Genomic DNA, 23,152 nt, shown 5'->3' with positions numbered 1-23,152 from the left:
ATCAAAACTCAATAAACGTATTTTATGTAAATTGACATTACTCGTTTTTTTCTTGATCAGCAAGAGGGACATATACCAGTGATGGACTAAGGAATAGATAGATTGAGACATGAAAAAGATGGATGGATGGATATTCTATCTAAAGATCGATATTCCTTTTTAACAAATGTTAAGAAAAACCCCATTAAGCATGCTATATTGCTATGCACGGCAAGACGACCAAACGACGACCAAATATAACAGGAAAATCAAACTCTTTTTCTTTCACCTCATTTAAAATCTACTCTGAATTCTCTTTCTACCTCGTTAATTCTTTCTCAAGAAACAATCAAAAATGGCGGTAGGCAAAGACGAAATGGTGGAGATACTGAAGCCTAGAACTGACAAGAGAGATTACAAGAGAGTCGTCCTCTCTAATTCTCTCGAAGTTCTTCTTATTAGCGATCCAGATACTGATAAGGTTTTTACTTGATTTGACTTGATTTTTCATTCATCTGATCATTCTTGATTTTTCATTCATCTAATCATTTTTCAATTTAATTTGATTCCGTTTATCAGTTTTTGACTTTGTTTCTTTGATTGATTTTTCGTTGAATTTTCACAGTGTGCTGCTTCTATGAATGTCAATGTTGGCTCTTTCTCTGATCCTGAAGGCCTTGAAGGACTCGCTCATTTTCTAGGTTTTTTTTGTTTTTCTCTCATTTTGTTTGTTTTCTTTGCTTATTTGGATTGGATGATTGCTGTTTTCGTTTATTGAAGTTGAATTAGTCAATTTAATTTTTGTCATCGAGAGAACAGTATATTTTTGATGTTTTAGTAGTCGTAATTTGTAATTAACGTTTCATGTTCATCTTTACTGTGATTATTCTAGTAATTGATAAGTTGATCAGTGTTGCGTGATTATCTAACACCTAATTCGGAAGGACAATGATAGAAACCTAAAAGGTGTGCATGATGGTAACCTACATGGACTAATTTAACAAAATTAGGTAACCAATTGCTTTTTTTCTTAAACATTTCGTGTAAGGCGAATTATATGCAGTAAATGAGAAACTAAACTGAGAAAATTTCTCTCTTCTCAATCAATTAGTAAATATGTTGTTTTGCTCCATTTTAGTGTTGGTAAAAGTCATTCTAGCAGCTGCATAATGAAAAGATAGTTCCTTTATTATTGTAAGTAGTTGATGCAGGGGATTTCGACTTTAGTTAGACACATTGAGATGGAAGATAAATTCTGTTGTTTTTGACTGCGCTTTATTTGCGGAATGTGATTAGATATAAACATCTTTATTATGGATTTCAAAAAAAAATGATTATTGCTTAGCCAATTTTAGTTAAAAAAAAATAAAACCATTTTATGACTCTTTCGTTATGTTAATTAAGTTGTTTAATCTAGGTATATTATATAGAGAAATTGATTGGGATTTTAGGTTTTTTTGTGAAATTTGAATTGTGACAAGTGCAACTGCACTATTGATTATATTTATTTTTATAGCTTTAGTATATGTGGTTTGAGGGTAGAGATTGCCAAATTGGTGTTTTATCGAGTTCTATTAGTTTTGATTTGATCTCCAAGTGTACTTTTTGTTTAAATGATGAGATCCAGTATCAAAATGAGGACCTTTTTGGCTTTTTTGGATCCTACAGTAGACTTCTTTCCCTTGGATTTCTCTTCTTATATCATTTCACAGCTTATTATTGTACATGTAACTTATAGGAACAATGGACATTTAAGTATAAACTACCTAGTAAAAGAAGGCAGCATAGATTTTTAATTTTTTATTTTCCTAGTAAATTACAGTATTCAGAAGCCACAAGAAACCTCAAGTAATTGATTGATCACTGGACATTATTAGAGCAACATATCAGTGGAATGTGGCCCGTTATCAGTAATTGTATCAAAAATTGTAGCTTGTTGATTTATTATTTCATTTGATGAAGAGGGAAAAGATGACTATTTAAGCATCAAGTTAATGTGTTTACAAATTTTTCTGATGCTTATGCTATTCCTTAATATTTTTATTCAATTTTTAAAGTGCATTTATGCGGTCTTTTTTATGGTTCCCTGTTTTTGGTGGGCTAGTTTATAAAGGTATAGCCCTAGCATTATTACTTGAGTGACCTTTTTATTTCTTTTTTGTATGTTGCAGAGCACATGTTGTTTTATGCTAGCGAAAAATATCCTACTGAAGATAGTTACTCCAAGTATATAACAGAGGTACTTCCATTAGTTTTATATTTTTTCAATAACTTGTAAATATTCAAAAGGAATACTTTATTTATTAGCTTGGTTTGTAGTGAGGTCAAGAATCTGAATCCATGGATATTATATTCATGAATTTATTTAGATGTTTCTTTATCCATCAGGGGTTCATGTGCTATGAATATGATGCTTATACTACTCAATGATTTTTAAGTCAATCATTTTTCCATCTTTCGTATTAATCATGGAGCATGAATGTGCGCCCCTCATCCCTTGTCTTGAATTTTTGACTTTTAAACTTGAATAGTCGTTCATGTAAGAATAATGAATCTTGTGGTACATTGGTGGGGGGCTTCAAATAACCATGTAGTTGAAAGATTTGAATTTTGTTCTTTGTGAAGGAAGCATCTGTGACCTTGAAGCCCTTCATTCTTTCCCTGTTGATTGATCACTTGATTATGTTAACATGGCTATTTTAGAAATAATTACCATATTTTGTTCCTCTATGTTCCTTTCTTCGCAATATATAGGTAACTAGCACAAAGGAAAATGTATGCAGAGATCCCTTATCTTACTATTACAATTTGTATGTTCATTAGTGCCCTTCTTCACTCAAGTGAACCCTTTATAGTGGTAGAACTTTGTTATCATCATGAGGAAAGTTCTAGAGGGATCTTCCTTTTGCAGTTCTGGATCATTTGTGCAAAAGGGCTGGTATTCATTATTAGTCATATTGGAAGTTGGAAACCACGTAGTGATATTGCTGCAGTTCTGGAAATTCAACAGATTATGAGAAATATAAAAAGAAAGTAGGAAGAAGATGAAGAAATTAGGAGAATAGAATGATCAGAATCATTGTTGATAGTCTTCTTCCATCTGAAGGTTGGTTGCATCTTCACTGAATATTTGAGTTTCCGGAACACTTCCTTAGGCAACAGAATTTACCCCATCATCAATGCTTCTGTCTCGCTCTCTCCCAACTTCCTCCCCCTTGTACGTACTCTCTACTTGCTATCAATTTCATAGTTGTCCTACCTCAACAGAGTTATTGTTACTTGCTGACTTACTCTTAAGACATCAAACATGCCTGGAGTAAATGTTTGAGTACAGGGGTTTAGTTGAACTTTCTATGCACTTCTTTGTTTTCCTTTACATCCAGAAGTTGCGGAGCTTTACTTATTTACTGAAATCTTTAAATGGAAATGTTTGTGCTTTGTGTACATTTTATTTCTTATTGTTGATAGTATCTGTACCTAATATGCATTGGTGTATCATGAGTATGAAGATTGGTAATTTGGCTAGGCTTCTACGAGTATTGTGCTTAAAAATCATTTTAACAGTGTTGATTATTGATACGTCATTGCCTCATAGGTTTTCTTTGACATTCTTCCAACTTACATATCAGTGCTATTGTGCTTGTTTAAGTAAAAATTTGCTTAAACTAGATGCTTATATAATATCTGAACACACTAATTTACTGTGTGAATCTTTGTTGACGCACAGCATGGGGGCCACACAAATGCTTTCACTGCATCAGAATACACCAACTATTACTTTGATGTCAATGCGGATGCTTTTGAGGAGGCTCTTGATAGGTTAATAGAAGTTTCCTGTTCGATCCATTTACCGGAGAAAAACAATTCCATTCTATCTTCTTTGTCTTGATGTAAGTTGAAGCCTGTCATTTTTTGGTTCAGGTTTGCACAATTTTTTATCAAGCCGCTCATGTCTCCTGATGCTACCATGAGAGAAATCAAAGCTGTAGATTCAGGTACATAATATAGGTTCCATTTTGTTGGTTAAGGCATGGGTTTCAACTTCTCAACTAGGTTTTCTGTTTAATTATACTGTCATATTTACTTCTTCCTTTTTATTTTATAATTTCCTTAGAACATCAAAAGAATTTGCTTTCTGATATATGGCGCATGAACCAGGTATTTTCATTATCCAATGACTTTGTCTAATGGTTTGATTAGTTGTCGTCCTGTGTGTCAGTTTATGCTTTTTCAGCTCCTGTGGCTTTAACTGTTTCAAAGGAACAGAAAGCTAATACACTTGAATACTTGATATGTGCTTGCTTGCACGCTCTACTTTAGTTCTACGAGCTCCCTTTAGTTTACTTTCCGTGGCTTCAAATTTGTGTTTGATATTTGGATGTTCGGTGTTCCTCTTTCTCACTAATCTGTATGTTCTCTTCTATCAGTCTCTTACTAACCACTAACTAGCTAAATCTTCTAGCATCAAGACGAAAGTTAAAATGGTGAAAGTTCGCATTGTTTTTTTTCACGCTTCTTGTTGGCACTTATGAGTTGTGAGATGTTATGTATAATCCCTATGTTTTTCGAACTTGTGGCGATTTGGCTTTTTCAGCATGCATATACTTACGTTGCCAACATAGTTCAAAAATAAGGCATCCGTATCGTAAAGGTTTTCAAATGTACCGATTACCAAATCGGTACACCCGCATCATAAAGGTGCAAAAGACCCGCATTTCAGGTTGTTTCAAGTGATATATAATGGTTTAGGCTGACGGCACGACAACGGCATCATCTCCATTACCGTCTCATCGTTACCGCAACTGTGATCGTTACTGTATTTTTTCACTATGGTTGCCTGTTTTGTACTAATGTAAAGAATCAAGTTTATTATGTGAGGTATTGTTGATCTATCTTTGTAATGTTGTTGTCTATGATTTTATTTATGTCTTTTCTTGCTGTTTTGTTTTGCTCTAGTTAGGTTATACTCTAGGTTAGATTAGTTAGAAATTTTTTTCTGGAAATTTAAGAGAAAGATTAGTTTGATTAGGATAGATTAGTTCGATTAGAGTAGTCTTGATGTTCGGGCTTCATACATGCAATCCGTTTGAATGATAGGAGTGTATATCATGGACTAAATCGACTACCTATGAAGTTGTTAACCCAAGGTAGCTTGGCATCGGTGCTGAGGTTAATTGAGGCTAGAGTGTGAGGCTTATTGTACTCTTAAAATCTCTACTTTTACTGATCGATAATGAAAGATGGTAATGGTCATAATTGTTTGTTGTCCAAGTGTGATAGTCAGATTATTGCAAGCTTTAAAAATGTAGGATTCAGTTATTAGTGATTGAGCCCGTAATTGTTCTCAACTTATTCAGTGTTTCAGATTTTACTTTGGATGTATGTGCTAAAGTAATCATAGAAGAGGTCTTTGAGCTTATTGATCAGTACATAAACACTTACGTTATTTTCTCTATAATTGTAAGACCAAGCACTTGTGTATTTGAAGTTCCAAGAGAGATATTCTGTAACAACCCGACTTACTGTTGACTGAGTAAACAGGGTCATCACGGGGTTTATTTCCCAAGAAACCTAAATCTCACTTCCAAAATTGGAGCAAAGGGGTCACCAGCTCTTTGACGTAACTAACTCAGCTAATTCTCAAACCAAACATCTAACTAAAACACAAGGTAAACATACAGATAACTTTAGGATCAATATAACCAACACAACCAAGTCTAATATACATTTATCCAAAAACCTAATACAAAACTACAAAAATTCCCACATGCTCAGCTCAATATGACATCCTTGGAACTCTAATCAACATTGCTAACCCATCGTTCCCGACCGGTTCCGATCTGTAATCAAACTAAAAGTTGGAAACAACAGAGGGTCAGATTAAACTGAATGAGAAGTAACAATCCAAAACAACAAAACACAGTAATTCAAAACAAAGGTTTAAAAGCTACATTAGTTTCCTAAATCTATGTGCGCACAGGGAGTCTAGTTGAGAGGAACATCCATAGCTCTAGGGCTATGTCACTCTCGGGTGAGGCTAGTCGATATTTGAATGACAAATCACCTCAAAATATGGAGTAAGGTTCCTTCTACTCCGTCAATGACCAGCTCGTGAGCCCGATCCATTGACCATATCAATATCAGCATAATCATTCTTAACAAATTTGTCTCAACATTATAACATTCACAGCTTTAATAAAACAATTTTCAAAATTGTAGTCTGGCCAGACCCTTTAAGGGACTGCTGCTACTCACCACAAAAGATGCTTCAAGGAGTCGAAACCAGATCACAGCTATCAACTAGAAGGGTTCTTCGATGATGTCACCTCCTGAAGCATAACAAACACAACATCACGAAAGAGCGTTCTTTGTTTCATAGTTTCATAATTTCATACAAAATCTAGATTCAAAGATTACATATTCTAGTTAAATCTCATCAATACTTAATAACGATTACTAACCCAATTCAAAAATATCAATTATTCAATATCTTACCAAAACAAATATTCCACAATAAGATCTCAAAATCCACCAATTCAATATTAAACATCAAAAATTCCATCTACTCTAATATGAACAAGCATACCCACACTAATTCTGAGATCACATCACTTTCATGAGACTACAAGATTTGATGATCAATAATAATAGGTAATGAAATAAATAAAAATCACAAGAATGTTTTACATTCATAATGCCTCAACCAAGAAAAGCAAAACGGAAGAAACAAAAACCAAAGAAATGGAAAGAGATGAATCTTACTGTTTGCGGCAGAAATCAAGAACAGGAAATAAGGTTATTCTGAATTTGATGCAACATCAATAGAAACAAGGTTGGTAGTGGCTTCTTTGGTTTGTGGCAGAATTTAGATCAAAGGAAAGGGTTTCGGCTGCTACTGTGCTGCTACCATTTGAATGGAATAAAATCCTTAAAAAAAATTGTAGATATTACATGAAAATCCAATCAAAGATGGCTAGGGTTCGAAATCAGAGGAGAGTGAGCAAGAAAGATCAATTAGCCATAATTTACACAAAACAATCAAGAATGTAGAACATTGATCATTTACCTTAAAAATATCACAAAGAGAAAAGAATCAACTGATTTTTGCAACATAGATCCTTCGAAACTCAGAGGGAAGGAGAAGGTGTGAGTCCTGCCATTGTTATTTTTTCGAAGTAAAGCTTCAAAGAAGGCTATGTTAGGGCTGAATTCCTTGAAAATTTCAGATCAAGATTACATGGGTTGCAGTCGAAAATCAGCAAATTGAATGAGGGAAAAGGTTGCTCAATTTGACCATTTTCAGAGGGAATGTCGTGAAGGAGGAAGGTGTTCTTGGGTTTGTGTTTGGCTGGTTTCTGGGTTTGTTGAAGTGAGAGAGGGAGAAAGGGTTTGAGTAGTTGTTTTTGTTTATTTATTTATTTATTTTTATTTTTTAATTTTTAAACAAATTAAAAGAAAAGGAAAAGAAGAGAGAAATTAAATTGAGAATGTTTTATGTCATGTGTATTTAAGGTCATTCTCGTACGAGCAATTCTCTTAAACTTACTCGTATTAAATTATTAATTTCTCGAATGTTACATATTCTATCAACATTCACAAGTTCTATGTCGTTCATTTGCTTCTATTCCTGCCCATACTATCATGCTCTTGATGATTTTCTCAATTCTTAGCCTATTGATAATTTTTTCCTATATTCCTTTTGGTGTCAATTAGTATGTTAAACTGCTAATGAATGATTTCATCGTTGTTTCCAGCTTAATAAGCATCTTAGTTCACCAGCCCATGCCTATCACAAATTTAGTACAGGTAACAATTACATATATGAAATTTAATCCCCATGTTTTGGCATTGTTGTGTAACTATTACTTATATGAGGTTTAAACATGTTAACATCCTCACATTAAGCTATGTTAAATATGAGGGTTAAACATGTTAACATCCTCACATTAAGCTGTGTTGAATTTGATGTTTTCATTTTTGAGATGCTTCTGCATTATGTAAATGATTTACAAAACACTTATGATTCATTGCAACAACACTAACAACGTCAAAGCCTTGATTCCACACTAATGATTCATTGCAGTAGTCATGTATCCTGGTGTAGACATTGGTGGTCTTAAATATGTTTCTAATTTTAGCACTCAGTTTTTGCCTATTATCCTGCTATTTTATGTTTCGAAGCCATAGACTTAGCTTTTTGAACAATTTTTGGAGGAATTGATTATTGGAAGTAATCAGATGTTTGTAGAAAATATGGTAGTTGACTGGACTATGCTATGGTGTATTGGAGTATGGAGTATTTGCAAACTGGGGGGAATTTAGAGGAGTTTAAACCATAGTGCAAATTGTGGTTTTGGTTTTGGTCGCTATAATGGTTGCAAAGGGCTTTTGCGGTCAATGCGGATGATTTTGCTGTTGTCTCGGTTTATATCTTGGTTGTGGCAAGCTCAAAAACATTTACAATATTATGATATGATACGGTGATGCAAACGGTTTTTTGCTTGGTTATTGAAGGGACCAAAAATGAAAAATATTTGATATGGTTTGCTGAAGTTTTGAACCAAACATCATATTAGGGAAATAAGGCTTTCATCTCATTTGCCTTTCTATAAACTTTGATAATAAACACCATCTTTTTATTTCTAATTCAATTTGATGGAGGAACTCCATTTTCCTGAATGTCGATGCATATCAATCTTTTTAGGCTACACTTATTGCAGGAAGCTGGGAAACCTTGGAGGTACGCCCAAAGGCAAACGGGATCAATACTAGGGAGGAATTGCTTAAATTCTATGAAGAATATTATTCAGCAAACTTGATGCGTCTTGTTGTCTATGCAAAAGGTTCTGATTGCTTTTCTTGTACTTTCATTGAAATTGAACTAGTGTACTTTCTATATGCTGAATTGTATGTTTAATGTATACATCCTAGAAAGTCTTGATAAAATAGAAACCATGGTGAAATGCAAATTTCAAGATATAAGGAATACCAATAGAAACTCTCTCAGCTTCCCTGGTCAGCCTTGCACATCAGACCACCTTCAGGTTAGCTTTACACATTCTATATCTACATATTGATGCTCAGATGGTTCTACATTATCACTATGCTGAATTTTTTGGTAGATACTTGTCAAAGTTGTACCAATTAAAGAGGGCCATAAGTTGAAAATTAGTTGGCCAATTACTCCTGGCATTCATTACTACAAGGAAGGGCCATGCCGGTATCTAGGACATCTTATTGGCCATGAAGCAGAAGGATCTTTGTTTTATGTCTTGAAAAAACTAGGTGGGTTTGATAAATCTTGTACATGCTCCTGAAAAGAATTTTCTTCGGGCTTCCTGTTTGCATTAAGTTTTTAACCCCTTCCCCCTCAAAAATTGTGGTTTAAGTCTCACAATATTTAATTGTGTATTCAATACTCAATAATCTATCCATTGCCTTCTTTTTTATATGCAACAGCTTATAATTAAAGATACTTGATTTATGAGTACTGACACCACTGTATTCTGGATAATATATGTTAATTACAAACTTGCTTGTAAAAAACTTGCTTTACTCCCCCTCCTTAATATATATTTTCATTTTTGTTTGAGCTAAAAATTTAGTGTATCTTGGTTTTGGAATAATGTAGCATAGTAAAATATATCATGTGAATTTTTTGGTCATTTTTTGTCATTTTTGGTCATTTTTTTATGCTATGTGGTCAGAATATCACATCGCAAGTATTAATTGATGTCGATCATGTACAAGATGGAAATAGTCATTCTATTGCTCCATCGGGAAAAAAAATGTCCTTTATATGGTTGTTACACAATAATTTCTACAGCATAATGCATTTTCAGTCCATAGTAAAAGAAGTTTGAAGAAACACTCAAGAGGTTTGCATGTAGAGGCTTTTGATTTTGGACTTTGTCATAATAATATCGCTTTTAGATGCTTTCCATGAGCTTCAGGCACAAAATCATCCGCACACTTTGGTTCTTAATTTGGTTGCTTAAATATGGTTGCTTCTTTGGTTTATTTTAAGCACTATGTAGTTCAATTTCTTATCACCAGAGTGCAAATTTGCAGGCTGGGCCACTGGTTTATCTGCTGGGGAAACAGACTGGAACACTGAGTACTCTTTTTTCAAAGTTATCATCGATCTTACAGATGCTGGGCATGGTAAGTGTGAATTGACATATTTGTCAATATGTTGATTTTGAAGAGGGAAATATTGTGCATAATGTTTATAGATTGATAGCAAAAGGTATATTGGAACTTGGAAAAGTAAAACTGTTGAAATTTGAAGTTAAATAAAATTAAAGTAAAAAAAATTCAAATTTCACTTGTTTGGTATTCCTTGATAGAAATATGAGCAAATTAGAGCATTACTAAGTTTACTAGTATATGTTCCCGTGCGATGCACAGATGTATTAGTTTGTTAATTTATATAAAAAAATTTATTGAATATAATTGTTTATTTTCTAAACTTACAATTTTAATTGATTATAACTATTTTTACTAACTAAAAAGATTATTAATAAATGAATTTATTTCACTGATTAAATAATTTTTAATAGTAATGAAAAATAATTTCTACTAATGAAAATTTTTCTTTCCTAAGTAAACTGTTTAGTCTGAGTAAACATATTAATTTAAGGTTTATTAATCAAAGGCTAAATTATTAGGCAAACATTATATCAAACTTTCTTCTATGAAATCAATTAAAAAAAACTTTCTTCTATGAAATGAATATACGGTGTACCCATACACAACATTTTATTGATAACATGTTCTAAATATAATTTCCTTTATCATAATTATCAGTGTAAAATTATTCTAGATAAGATTTTAGTTATTATTTTTCAAATATTGAAGTTAGCTGAATAATTAAGTTGACATATATTTTGACATTATTCTGAATATTAGTACACAATTAAAGAGTCTTTAATTATAAGGTTATTTTTAGTTAACTATTTTTAATTCAAAATTATTTTTGTATCGTAAATAAGGTATAATTAATAATTTTAGTCATTTAAATTTACTAAAATCAAAATTACCAAAATTATTTTTTTCTTGAAAAAGTGTATTTGAAAAATCCAAGTTCGAAAATTGACTTTTTTCTTACTATTATTATTCATTAAGAAATAAAGTTTAATTAAATATCAAAGTTTCCATATTCAATTACTAATGATAAATTTAGGCGGGAAAATGTGATATATAGAAGTGACATGTGGCATATTCTTTTATTGTTTTAGTAGAATGTATGATTCTTGAATTCCTCAAATTTTCACATGTTTTTCTATCAGCTTTGAAGGAATTACTATGGAAAAACAAATCTACTCGATTCTAACTAAATGATTTCCTCGTATTACAATTATACTTTTTGATAACCAAACAAATTAAATATAAGGATTGCTCATTTTTCTATCATTTTGCACTGATTTCCTCATTAAACCAAAGTTACCAAACACATGCGCTAAATTACTACTGTTTTTGTTGATATGTCATCCTCTCGACACGTTTATTACAATGGATTATTGTTTGAAGCTATCAATTAAACGATTGTTTTACTATCTGTGAAACTTTAAGAGACTCAAAATGATTGATTCTCCTGTTTGCATTAGGAGTTAAAAGACACTGGAATTATCGAGTTCTATCAAACTGGCATGGTTTCCCTTAAAGGAACCTGCCAATATGACGTAAAGAAACATAGAAGCTGGAGTTGCTACAAACTAGTTTAACTTGACGTTTTTATTACAAGTTGTTTCTGATTCGATACAACAGAACTCTTTTGAGTCTTAAGCAAGAAATGTGCCTAAGCATCAGAAAAGAACATTTTGACCACTCGTGCTTTTCTCTTCGAGCTAATTAAAAATTGTGATGTAAATTTACATCATGGCTCCACCTATTAATTGTAACTATGATCATGCAAAAATATGGCCTCATGGCATCGCATTGGTCGCGTTGCTAAGGTTTTCAAACAAACTGAACCAATATTTCTTGCACCGTAAAGGTTTAAAAAACCGTGTTTTGACGTTTTTAAGGGATATCTCATGCTTTTGGATGATATTTGGTGTTATGATTACTTTATCGCTCATGTTACATACCGTGACCGTTACTTTATATTTGCAGTATGATAATTGTGTTTGCTTGAAATTAAATGAAGATATTTCATTAGATAAAAAGCAGTGCTTGCCTTCAATTAAGAGCATAATGCAAAATTAAGGCCGCATTGTATTGTATCAACTAAGTTGTAAAGGTTTTCAAATCTACCACACTATATTACCAGTATTTGTGAAGGTGTAAAAACCACTTTCGTTTCCGGTTCAAGGGATATGGCACGGTCTCAGCCCATGTGGGAACGTACGACCACTACATCATATTTGTTACTACATCATCGTGACCGATACTGCAATCGTAACTGTAACTGTATTTTGGCACTATGATATGATAATGTATGCTTGAGGTGCCATCTCATATTATCATCACCATTATCATAGCTAGTATATCTCTCATAGATGATGGCGTCTCATATAAAGGTAGCTATTTGATTTTATACGGATGATGTGTTTAGCCAAACATTTGTTGAATATGGATATTGTAAGTTTTATTAGGATGTGCTGCAAAACAATATGGAACTGCTTGTTAGTTAAATGCAATTGATAGATTTGATGTTAGTCTATAAGCATCTTGAACCTTCAAGGAAGGATTAGGTATTTAAGATGTCCTAAATTTTAGTTGGAATTCATTTATTGGTCACCTTGCAGTACTTTTTTAGTGGTCTTTGAGGAATCATAATGTGAAATGTGCATACTTAGTTCATTAGTCCATTAGTTAGAAGATTAATAAAATATTGAGATTGCTCACTTTCATACTTACATGGTAGTTGGCCCCATTAAACTAAATTATACTGTAATTTGAGATCATACAACGCTAAGTTCTTGATTTTTATTAGAGAAAGGCTTTAGTGTGGTGTTATATTCTCTCATTCTTCTTTAAGTTGCATCCATATCCCAATTTCCTGTTTCACTAGTCTTCAAACATAAGCCCTTTTTTTTTTTTTTTTTTTTTGTTTTCTGAATTAGTACCAGGGTAGTTAATGAGAAATGTTTGAAATTAGGCAGTATGCAATTCTCATTCAATTTTGTTTAGCATACACAAAAGGTTCTGTATTTATCCTTCCATATTGGCTTCTGAAGAACCTACATCAACCCCTTGGATCACAAAGTAGCATTTTAATTTCACCTTATCTTAGAATGCTTGAGTTAAGTAAGATTTTCATGCTTAAAAACTTTTTCTTCAGTGAAGTTTACTATCTGCAGACATCTGTCACCACATTCACACCATAATACATTTTTAATTGTTTCCAAATGTACTTTTTTTGATTCCCGAGGTTCCTGCTGTAGGCACAGGTATCTAAAATGTTCTTTGTTCAAAGAATTTAACTGTTAGTCAAGAGTAATTTGGATAGTTTGGGAAGCTTTTAGCACTTACAGTAGTTGACATTCAAGATTAAGATAGAGGGGTTAAAGCTGTAAGAGTGAGAGTAGTACCATCAGAAGCAATAATCCCCCCAACCCCCCCCCCCCCCCCCCCCCCACCGGAGCCTATTAACTGTAATGAAATATCTAAAAGAAATGTTTTTGAATGAGACTGTGGATCATTGTTCTCTCTTTTCCATTTTCAGAGAACATGCAAAATGTTGTGGGGGTGCTTTTCAAATATGTTCAGCTTTTGCAGAAGTCTGGTGTATGTGAATGGATATTTAATGAGGTATGCTATGATTCATTTTGAAGCTTTCATCGATTTTTACCTCTTTTCAAGTGTCGTGGTTTGAAATCTTTTGTTGTGGATTTTTTATTCGTTTTCTTTAGTGTTGTGTTTCTAAGAATTCTTTTGTTTTTGTGAAGCTTTCATCCATTTGTCAGACGTCGTTCCATTATCAGGACAAAACTCCTCCTGCTGATTATGTGGTCAATATATCAAGCAATATGCATGTAAGTTACTATTTTAGCTGCAAGGCTCAGATTTACCCCCGTGAGCAATGTGTGTGAAGTTTTTCTGTGTGTTTACCTGGCCCAAAAATGCTGATCCTTCTTTTTACTGACGGTGGTCTTTTCAAAGGAGACACATGATACTGTGTCTGTAAACTGTTAACCCCAGTGACAGCCTTGAAAAGTGGTATATAGAAAAAAAAAATGACTAATGTGTCCTATGTTACTAATTCTTTTCTTTACCTCAAGTATCCATGTCAGATATTTGATGCCCATCTTTAATGTTTACATTTTACTATTTAGACCAAAATGCGTGAATCTTTATAATTTATTTTAGGTAACTTATGGGACTAGGTTGAGTATGACCTTCAAACTTAAGGTGATGCGTGGTACTTCACGTATTATTCCCCCTTATTTCCTTTAGTGTGTGTGCCATACACTGTGTCTTGCTGCCGAATTATGTATGATCTTTTTATACTTGTGTACTTGTCCCCTACTCTCCCCTATTCCAACTCCCCCCCCCCCTCCCCCCAAATAAAGGTACATTATGTTCAATCTCATATAGAAATGGATTTGACAACGCGAAGATTTGGTTAGACTGTCGGCATAACCATCAACTGTTTGTTCCTCATTATGTTAATATAAAAGCTTTCTGTGTTCACTAGGTTGATCGGCATGAAAAATGCTCTGAATTTTAATAAACTGTTTATTGGACATTTGGTTGATTAGGTTGATGAAAGTCTGTAACATTGCAGTATTGACAATACTTTCTATCTTCTGGAATTTTTGCAGTTGTATGCGCCTAGAGATTGGCTTGCAAGATCTTCACTTCCATCTATTTACAATCCAAGCACTATCCAAAAGATTTTAGATGAACTTTCTCCCGAAAATGTGAGGTAAATATAAATATACTGAAGTATGTGGTTAACAGAACAGTGTAGTCTTCTTTGTTTATCCATAAATCCTTGAAGTTTATAGCCATTTTTGTAATTTCCGAAATACCTCTTTGTTAAGATTAATTTTCAGTGATTACATCTTCAAAGTTTTTGTCCATGAATTTGCTTTTTATTCTTGCAAATGGTTTTTTAAATATGAAAACTCAAGTGTGCTTATGATATTGGCTTTTGACATATAATCTCTACCTTTAATACAAAAATTCCTCTGTATATGTGTGAACATATCTTCTAAGTTTTTGATGGCTACTGCTGGTACATCGATTGCGGCTGAATAAGTTGGTGTATTTGCAATCTTCACTTTTACAAATGATCTGTCATCTACTTTATTTCTTCTCGACTTTTTTTTTTGGCCTATTGGAAAGAGTCATAATAGCTTATCAGACTTTGTTTTTGTTTTGGGGGGGGGGGGGGGGGGGAGGACTGTGGAGATGAGGATAAAGGTCTGTAGAAGCTGTTTACTTTCTGACACAAATCATGGCTGGTTTGGGCTTTATACACTGGGTGTTTGTTTTTCACTCTTTTGTCTGGGGGCATTTGGGGTGGGCATGTCTAATGTATGCTAGTTAAAAATTGGTTGATTACCTGCAATGTTATCACAGGATATTTTGGGATTCGAAGTCTTTTGAAGGGCATTCAGACTTGTCAGAGCCTTGGTATGGAACAAAATATTCCCTTGAGAAGATCTCTGCCTCAATGATTCAGGTTCTCTTGGTTCATACCTTTGCAATATTTTCTTTTTCCCTAGTTTGGTTTTGTAGGTAATCCACATATAAAATTTTTAGTGTATTATGAGCATGGTGCATGCCAAGAATGTTTGCAACTATTCCATTTTCCCAATGCCATTAAGCGGCACCCACCTGGACGCCCACTTAGGTGGGGTCGAATGTACGCAACCATACTCTTGCAAAACCAAGGAGGAAGTAGTAAATATCATTTGTAATTTCACATGAATAAGAAGTGCGCATGATCTAACGAGCCATTTTGCAATACTAATTTGAATTAAAAAAATTATGAACTTGGCTTCAAATCAGCTAATGAGAAATAAAATAACAATGGGTATAATGTTCTCGTGGTAAACTTGAGTGTATGATAGAAATTGCATAGTGAGCTGACTGTAGTTTCTGGGCATTTATCTGTATCGCTTCTTGCTTCAGAATTGGATGTCTGCTTCTCCAAATGAGCATCTGCATCTACCAGAAGCCAATGTATTCATTCCTACAGATTTATCAATCAAAGATTTCAAGGACAAAGTATACATTTTCTCACTCCATCTTTTCATGCTATGTGCTGGTGCTCTGTATTTTGAATGAGGCTGTTGTGTATGTAAAACAGGTTACGCACCCCATTTTGTTAAGGACTTCATCTTCCTCGAGATTATGGTACAAGCCTGATATGATTTTTGCCGTGCCTAAGGCTTATGTGAAAATTGATTTTCACTGCCCATATGCTGGGAACTCCCCTGAATCTGAGGTTCTCACGGACATCTTTACAAGATTATTAATGGATTACTTGAATGAATGTGGTATGATGTGAAGAACTATATTTGCAGATATTTCTTTTTGGGTTTCTCTTGCTTTTTTTTTTTTTTTTTATATATTTGCTGTTTTCTAGATGAGATGTCAGAATCACAGAATGCTGCTGCATGTACTTTAATAGATTCTTGATTTCCTTTTTTGTTCTGTGAGCTCTTTTTCATTTAGCCTTTGATGATGTTACTATTGTCCTCACTATCTTGTAAACTTGATGTCTATTATCTGTTTTTCAGCATATGATGCTCAAGTTGCTGGTCTTCACTATAGCATCAACCATTCAGATTGCGGATTTGAGGTAATGCATTTTCATATGTTGTTTTGGGAAATGTACTTAGCTCAGAAGTCACTATATAATTCATGTGCTTTTGTTGCTCATAGTTACATGTTGAAGTGAAAACCCTGAGGAATTTCTTATATTCAAAGCATCACATATCTGTTACTCTTGTAGAGTTTATTGATTCTTCTGTTGGCATGCTTAAATGAGTTAATTTTGTATCTTATGGTTACTTCTGTAGATGCTTATCCATGATGAGCTGCTTGTCATTTTTACTAGGATGGATGTTACGTCTTTGTTTTGTTATCTGCATGAGCTCTGAAGAATAAATAGGAAAAAACAACTTTTAAGATGTATTTGATGAGCATTAGAAATATTCATGTCCGGGGCATTCTCCCACTCAGATGGAAACTTTTTTTAGCATATTCCAATTCTTCACAGATTTTAAATTGTGTTTGGTAAGACAGTAAATTATTTGAATTCAAAAATTAAAACTATCTTTGAAAACAAAATTTCTAGTGAAAATAATTTTTAGAATTCACTGTTTTTGGACTTGTTCTGTTTTCTTAATTAGGATCTAACGGGGTTCGGTTTTGGGTATTGGGTTTTGACAGGAGAAAATTTATTAAGGTGCTTTAAGGTTTGTGTTGATAAAATGACGATAGAATTTGGGTATATGGTTTGGGCTATGATTGCATCTTTAATAATATGAATAATGGGATAGAGGTGGCATGTAGTGTTTTTCTTTGCTTCCTAGTGGTCTCTGAAAAGAGTTTCTTAAATACAATTTTTTGTTAGAATCACTGTTATGTTACTTTCTCAATGTGCTGACGATAATTTGTTTTGAACTTTGTAGGTGACGGTAGTTGGTTATAATCACAAATTGAGGGTCTTATTGGATACAATAATTGATACAATTGTGAAGTTTGAAGTAAGAGCAGACAGGTTTGCTGTTATTAAGGTAATTGCATGCTCTTGTGAAGTTTTTGACTAAATTTCCGTCATTGTTATAAATCCCCGCTAATGGCATTAGGGTATGAATTGTTATATTGTTGGTATGAAGGTTTTTAGTTCAACTGGGTGAGATTTTGAATAAAGCAACAGGAGTATGTGGTGGCAATGTCGGTCTTGAATTAATATCTCGTGGATATTTGAAGATTCCCCTTTTATGCATTTAATTTGTGAACGTGCTTTATCACTTAAAAGAACATTTTTACCCATAATGATGTGCATTGGCATGTTTTTGTCAATTGACTACCTAATGCTTTGTAGAATATTGCTTGTGGCATCAGCTCAATCTCTGTGGTGTACTAAAAGTTTCCTAGGTCTAAACTCAAGATTTACAGAAAGCAATAGCAGTCAAAAAATTAGCTATAAATTTATTTGAGAATTTCACCGTTATTTGACATTAGGATCATTTGGGCATTTTACTCCAAAATAATGATTGTTTAGGCATATAACAACTCTCTTTCAATTGCACGTTAACTTGATAAATGCTAGAACGTCAAGTTCTAAGCAAAAAAACTTTTCATTACCCCAATACCATCAAGTAGCTAACACAATGTTTGAGGAGTTGAATGTACGGCACTATAAGTTGAAAGCAAAGAATTGTAAATCTCTGGATCCATTGAGAATAGAACTATATGCAGGATTGTACAGTTGGAAATTAATTTTAATGCTGGGGAAACATTTAAGGAGAGCATTTGTTGGATTGTTAGATTTGGGCATTACTGAATGGTGATGCAAGTTGCAGAACTGTAGGTTTACTCTGAGCATGACCAGGTAGATCAAGATGATTGATTCAGGCTGCACTTTAAAATGAGCCTAGAATTTGTGTTGAGCTGGGTTGTATATTGGAGACTGTACCCTTCTATTAGATTTTCTTTCCCATACTTGGACCCCTGCTGGCTTCATTAGCTCTATTCTCCGCTAAAAGTAACAGTACATCCTGCAAGTTCTTTGTTGTTCTTTGTCTTTGAGAGCTTACTTTCGGTAATGATGCGAATCATTCAATGTCCGAACTTGATATTGGAAATATGATGAAAATTGCAAGCGTGCATGTAAATATTGCATTGTCTTTTTCTTCAATCTTTTGTTTGCTGCAAGACTGATTCTTAAAACAAATTGACTTTGGGATGAGTTTGAAATGTTGCAAGAATATGAGTGTTTAAAACGTCCAAGACTGAGTTGTAGAAATTAGAATGGTACATCAATGGTTGAGGTATGGTCATTTTTTAATCTACCTTGATAAATGAGAATGCTTAATTTCGTTTGGGTATTGAAATTTGAGTGAGTTGTGATGATCCTTCCTTGCAAATTCACAAGGGTGTTATGTTATGTTCAAGAACTGCATTGTATGCATCTTTCTGTATATAAAAGTCAGAAAATATTTTGCATTGAGATTGTCATGTAGCAGTTGATGGAAGTCTTTGGCATCCAATAATGTAGGTGTGCTGATTTTCCTTGAAACATAAGCAATTTTCTTTTTTAACTACTGTTGTTATTCATAACTGACCCGTACTTATCTGCTGATTGAAGCTTCAAACTGGCTATTATGCCATAATATAAGCTTGAAATCTTTTCAATTATTAACAATTGATGTGTGGATAAATATCAAGGAATAAATATCAAGGCAGATACGAGGAAATTCAACCCTCTGGCCCTTCTACATACTAATACCTTCCCCTACAAAAGAAACTTTAACATCTCTTATTCAATAGGTAGGTACTATTTTGTTTTTTGAAAAAATGAAAGAGAAAATTAAGAAAGACTCATGGTAACCATTGGAGATTAGCGATATTTTCCTTGATTTTATGAACAATATAATCGAGAAGGATAGGTTGTAAATGCCCGTATTGTACTTCAAGTGGGTGATGTCATTGGTTATTTAAACCCCATTTCCCTTTCCCCTGCCTTGAAGTCTGCATTGAATTGCATTACTGAAGTTATGGCAGCAATGAGAGGATAATCTTGTTCCTTAAATTCTCATTATCTGCTAGAAATTTACAAGTGGTTTACAAGTCTTAAGTAGAGAGCAGTAAGCCGAAATTTCTGTCATTTTCAATTCGTTGTATCTTGACATTTTAAGAATATATCAGTCACTTATAAGCTGTTTTCTAAATGTATAGTATACATAGCCATATGATAAAATATTTTGCAAGTATTAATCCTTGAGAATCTCCCTTGCAGGAGACAATAGTTAAGGAGTATCAAAATTACAAGTTTCAGCAACCATACCAACAAGCCATGTATTACTGCTCATTAATTATGCAAGACCATTCATGGCCTTGGATGGAACAACTTGAAGTTCTACCCAACCTCGAAGCTGATGCACTTTCCAAGTTTGTTCCCCTGATGCTTTCAAAAGCATATTTTGAGTGTTACATTGCAGGTTGGAATTCTTAATATTATTCTATTAATGAATATAATCTCCCATCGTATTATTTTTGTAACCCACAAGTTTTCAGGGAACATCGAACAGAGTGAAGCTGTGTCAACAGTCGAGCACATCGAAAGTCTCTTTTTCAAATGTCCGAACCTTCTTTGCCAGCCTCTTTTTCCTTCGCAGCATCAGACTAATAGAGTTGTAAAGCTTGGAAAAGGAAAAAGTTACTGCTACAGCACGAAAGGCTTGAATCCAAGTGACGAGAACTCTTGCCTGGTTCACTATATTCAGGTAATCTTTGTTTTTGGAGATTTCTGCTTTGTTGTATCTGTTACACTTTGGCGTTAATTATCTCTGTCTGATGGGATCTCTCAGGCTTTCTTTTGTGCTCTTGGCCACTTTATTTTTTGTTTTAAGATGAATTATGTAGAGACAACATTACATTGCCCTAATGACACTAAAAAATAAAAAGTCCCTTCCCTGATGGGTAAGAGTGCATTTAGTGGTGACCAAAGATTTTTGGCGTTCACAATTTATTATTCTTTTTCTGTCTTTAAATATGCATTTGGTTTCTATTTTTGACCTTCATGATGACCAAATCAAAAACTAATAATACGTGCTCTCTTTTTTTAATGATTTTTACCTCTCTCTTTTAATACCAACATTTTGGTCACCCTTGATTGCAACTAATCGATGCGCAGAAGCTCAACAAATCTTCTTTACCTGGAATCAGAATTTTTTATTAAGATATTTGAATTTGAGGGAAGTGAAAGATGATTCAAGGATGTTGGTTTAGTTTTCATTTTCTGATTTTTGAAGACAATTACAATGATTGAATCCTGAGAGGAGTTGGCTATAGAGGCACTATTACTCCAATCCAGCTTGTTTTTTAATTAATGTCCATTGTCAAATGGAGTTAATTAAAAGGACTCATTCAAACCATTTGTACTTGTCGATGTGTAGCACCGAATGGTGTTTGCAATCTAGGCTTAACTTGAAACACCCTCTTTGGTGAGCGTCAGGGCAATGTAATGATTAATATTGATTAGGAGTCGAAACTTTCTTACGGATCAGTAGGAATGCGATGAGTGATTTCTCAAGTATGCTTCAGCTACTTCTTTTTTGTGTTTTTTTAATGGGATACTGATATGAATCCCCTTCATCTGTACATAGGTCCATCCAGATGATTATGTGGCGAATGTAAAGCTTGAGCTTATTGCACTTATAGCCAAACAACCCACATTTCACCAACTTCGGTCTGTTGAGCAACTTGGATATATAACTGTCCTTTTAAAGAGGTAAACATTCAGGTTCCATATTTGTTTCTCCTTTAACTGAAATGATTTCTGATAAAATTTCCCGTTATGTAGGAATATATATGGCATCCATGGTTTGCAATTTATTATCCAATCTACCGCAAAGGTGTGCATCATTACCATCATTATATGTATTTCTGGCTGAAAAGCTCCTCAATGCTGATCTCTTTGCTTTTGATGTGCAGGGGCCTACTCATATTGACCAGAGAGTTGAGGCATTTCTGAGTAAATTTGAGAATGAACTTCGGCAGCTTAGTGAAGATGAATTTAAGGCAAGTAAAACTTGTTAAAACTTGAGACGCTATTCTAGCTTAAAAAGAATTAATAAAAGGTTTTCAAAATAGACCCGAATTGGCATAGCTGCATACCAACGTTCAGTAAGAATTTTAATTTTGTTTCACACATCAAAAGAAATGGTGCATAGAACACATCTACTGAACTGATTGCTAAGGATAATCTATGGCTTGAAAATAATAGGTCCCATTTGATTGAAAGGAAATTTATTTGATCTAACAACAACGAAAAAGTCTTTATCCCAACAATATGGAATCTGCTAGTTTTTGTGTTTAGCTCAAACTTCCCAAAATCCTTCAGTAAAGTATCCGTATATCAACAAAATACCACAGGAATGTAATTTTTGGTCAAGTATTTTGGGACAGCCTAGCATAGCAATAGTGATATGAAGAATATCAGTTAGAATTAATTTAGTACTAATAGTTGCTCTAGATGTTTGTTCAACATCATAGCGGATGTATATTACATTGTTATTTTATGTTTTAACATCTCTAAAATAATAAATAAGCGAGGCTTGATTGAGAGAATGTGTGCCTATCCTGTTTGTTCAAGGCTTCATGCACCCAGTTCGCTTCATGCATCATCAAAATTTTGTGATTTTTTTTACAGAAAAATGTAAGTTCACTTATCGATAGCAAGTTGGAGAAGCACAAGAATCTGAGAGAAGAATCTAGATTCTATTGGAAAGAGATTACTGATGGAACATTCAAGTTTGACAGGAAAGAATCTGAGGTATGTATACTAACAGAAATAAATAGAACTCCAAAAAAAGTATTTTATTGTTTCTGCTGCTCCGGACTCATACTAATATGTCATGACAGGTATCGGCATTGAAGCAGCTGACACAACAAGAGCTAATAAGTTTCTTTGACGAATTTGTCAAAGTCGGTGCAACCCGAAAGAAAACACTAAGCATAAGGGTGTATGGATCCTCACATTTGTCTGACTATGAAGTCGATATGAATAGCTCAGAGCAATCAAAGTATATTCATATTGATGATATTTTCTCCTTTAGAAGATCACAACCACTCTATGGCTCTTTTAGAGGAGGTCGGAGTCCTACAAAACTTTAAATCGTATCTCAAACCTGACTTGGGGAACGTAGACAGTGCAACGGAGTCTGTAGGGCAGGGAGGACACTATAAATTTTATGGACGATTTCATGATGTACGACAGTAGCAATACTTATATTGATTCCTGTTAGACAGTACTAGGATGATACCTGAAAACAGTTCTGTGATTCTGTTGTTTTACAGGCTGTAGCATGATTAATAACGTTTTATATATTCATTGCATAACAAAACTATCTCCTTTTAAATTTATGTACTAATAAAATAAGTTGCGTTGGTGTTTATATAAAGAGATGTTTGTTCTGTTAATTGGATACTTAGAATGGTATTTGACCTTTCTGAACACATCAGCAAAATTCTGCAGACT

The 23,152-nt window shown here is 33.7% G+C and overlaps 1 protein-coding gene across 1 annotated transcript; it reads left to right on the top strand.

The window, feature by feature from the left end:
* The first annotated feature begins 116 nt into the window (after window positions 1-116).
* On the top strand, window positions 117-23,075 carry LOC130801073 (insulin-degrading enzyme-like 1, peroxisomal). Its single transcript, XM_057664835.1, has 26 exons — window positions 117-460; window positions 605-680; window positions 2,151-2,218; window positions 3,707-3,798; window positions 3,901-3,974; window positions 4,094-4,137; window positions 7,734-7,785; window positions 8,700-8,822; window positions 8,911-9,023; window positions 9,102-9,264; window positions 10,051-10,143; window positions 13,652-13,737; window positions 13,875-13,961; window positions 14,751-14,854; window positions 15,514-15,616; window positions 16,069-16,164; window positions 16,247-16,436; window positions 16,680-16,741; window positions 17,577-17,681; window positions 19,910-20,111; window positions 20,188-20,396; window positions 21,279-21,403; window positions 21,476-21,527; window positions 21,607-21,693; window positions 22,325-22,447; window positions 22,537-23,075. The coding sequence occupies exons 1-26, from the start codon at window positions 335-337 to the stop codon at window positions 22,786-22,788; spliced, it is 2,907 nt and encodes a 968-aa protein (XP_057520818.1). The 5' UTR covers window positions 117-334; the 3' UTR covers window positions 22,789-23,075.
* The last annotated feature ends 77 nt before the right edge of the window (window positions 23,076-23,152 follow it).

Source organism: Amaranthus tricolor, chromosome 1, assembly GCF_026212465.1.
Source record: "Amaranthus tricolor cultivar Red isolate AtriRed21 chromosome 1, ASM2621246v1, whole genome shotgun sequence".
Classification (NCBI taxonomy): Eukaryota; Viridiplantae; Streptophyta; class Magnoliopsida; order Caryophyllales; family Amaranthaceae; genus Amaranthus; species Amaranthus tricolor.
This window is presented reverse-complemented; position numbering and strand designations above follow the sequence as displayed.

What these genes read in the sequence shown, in the direction of transcription:
- LOC130801073 (XM_057664835.1), top strand. Translation starts at nt 335, where the DNA reads ATGGCGGTAGGCAAAGACGAAATGGTGGAGATACTGAAGCCTAGAACT. An exon ending in ACAGGTTTGCTGTTATTAAG is followed by an intron (nt 17,682 to 19,909) that starts GTAATTGCATGC and finishes TCTCCCTTGCAG; the next exon opens with GAGACAATAGTTAAGGAGTA. An exon ending in TTAGTGAAGATGAATTTAAG is followed by an intron (nt 21,694 to 22,324) that starts GCAAGTAAAACT and finishes TTTTTTTTACAG; the next exon opens with AAAAATGTAAGTTCACTTAT.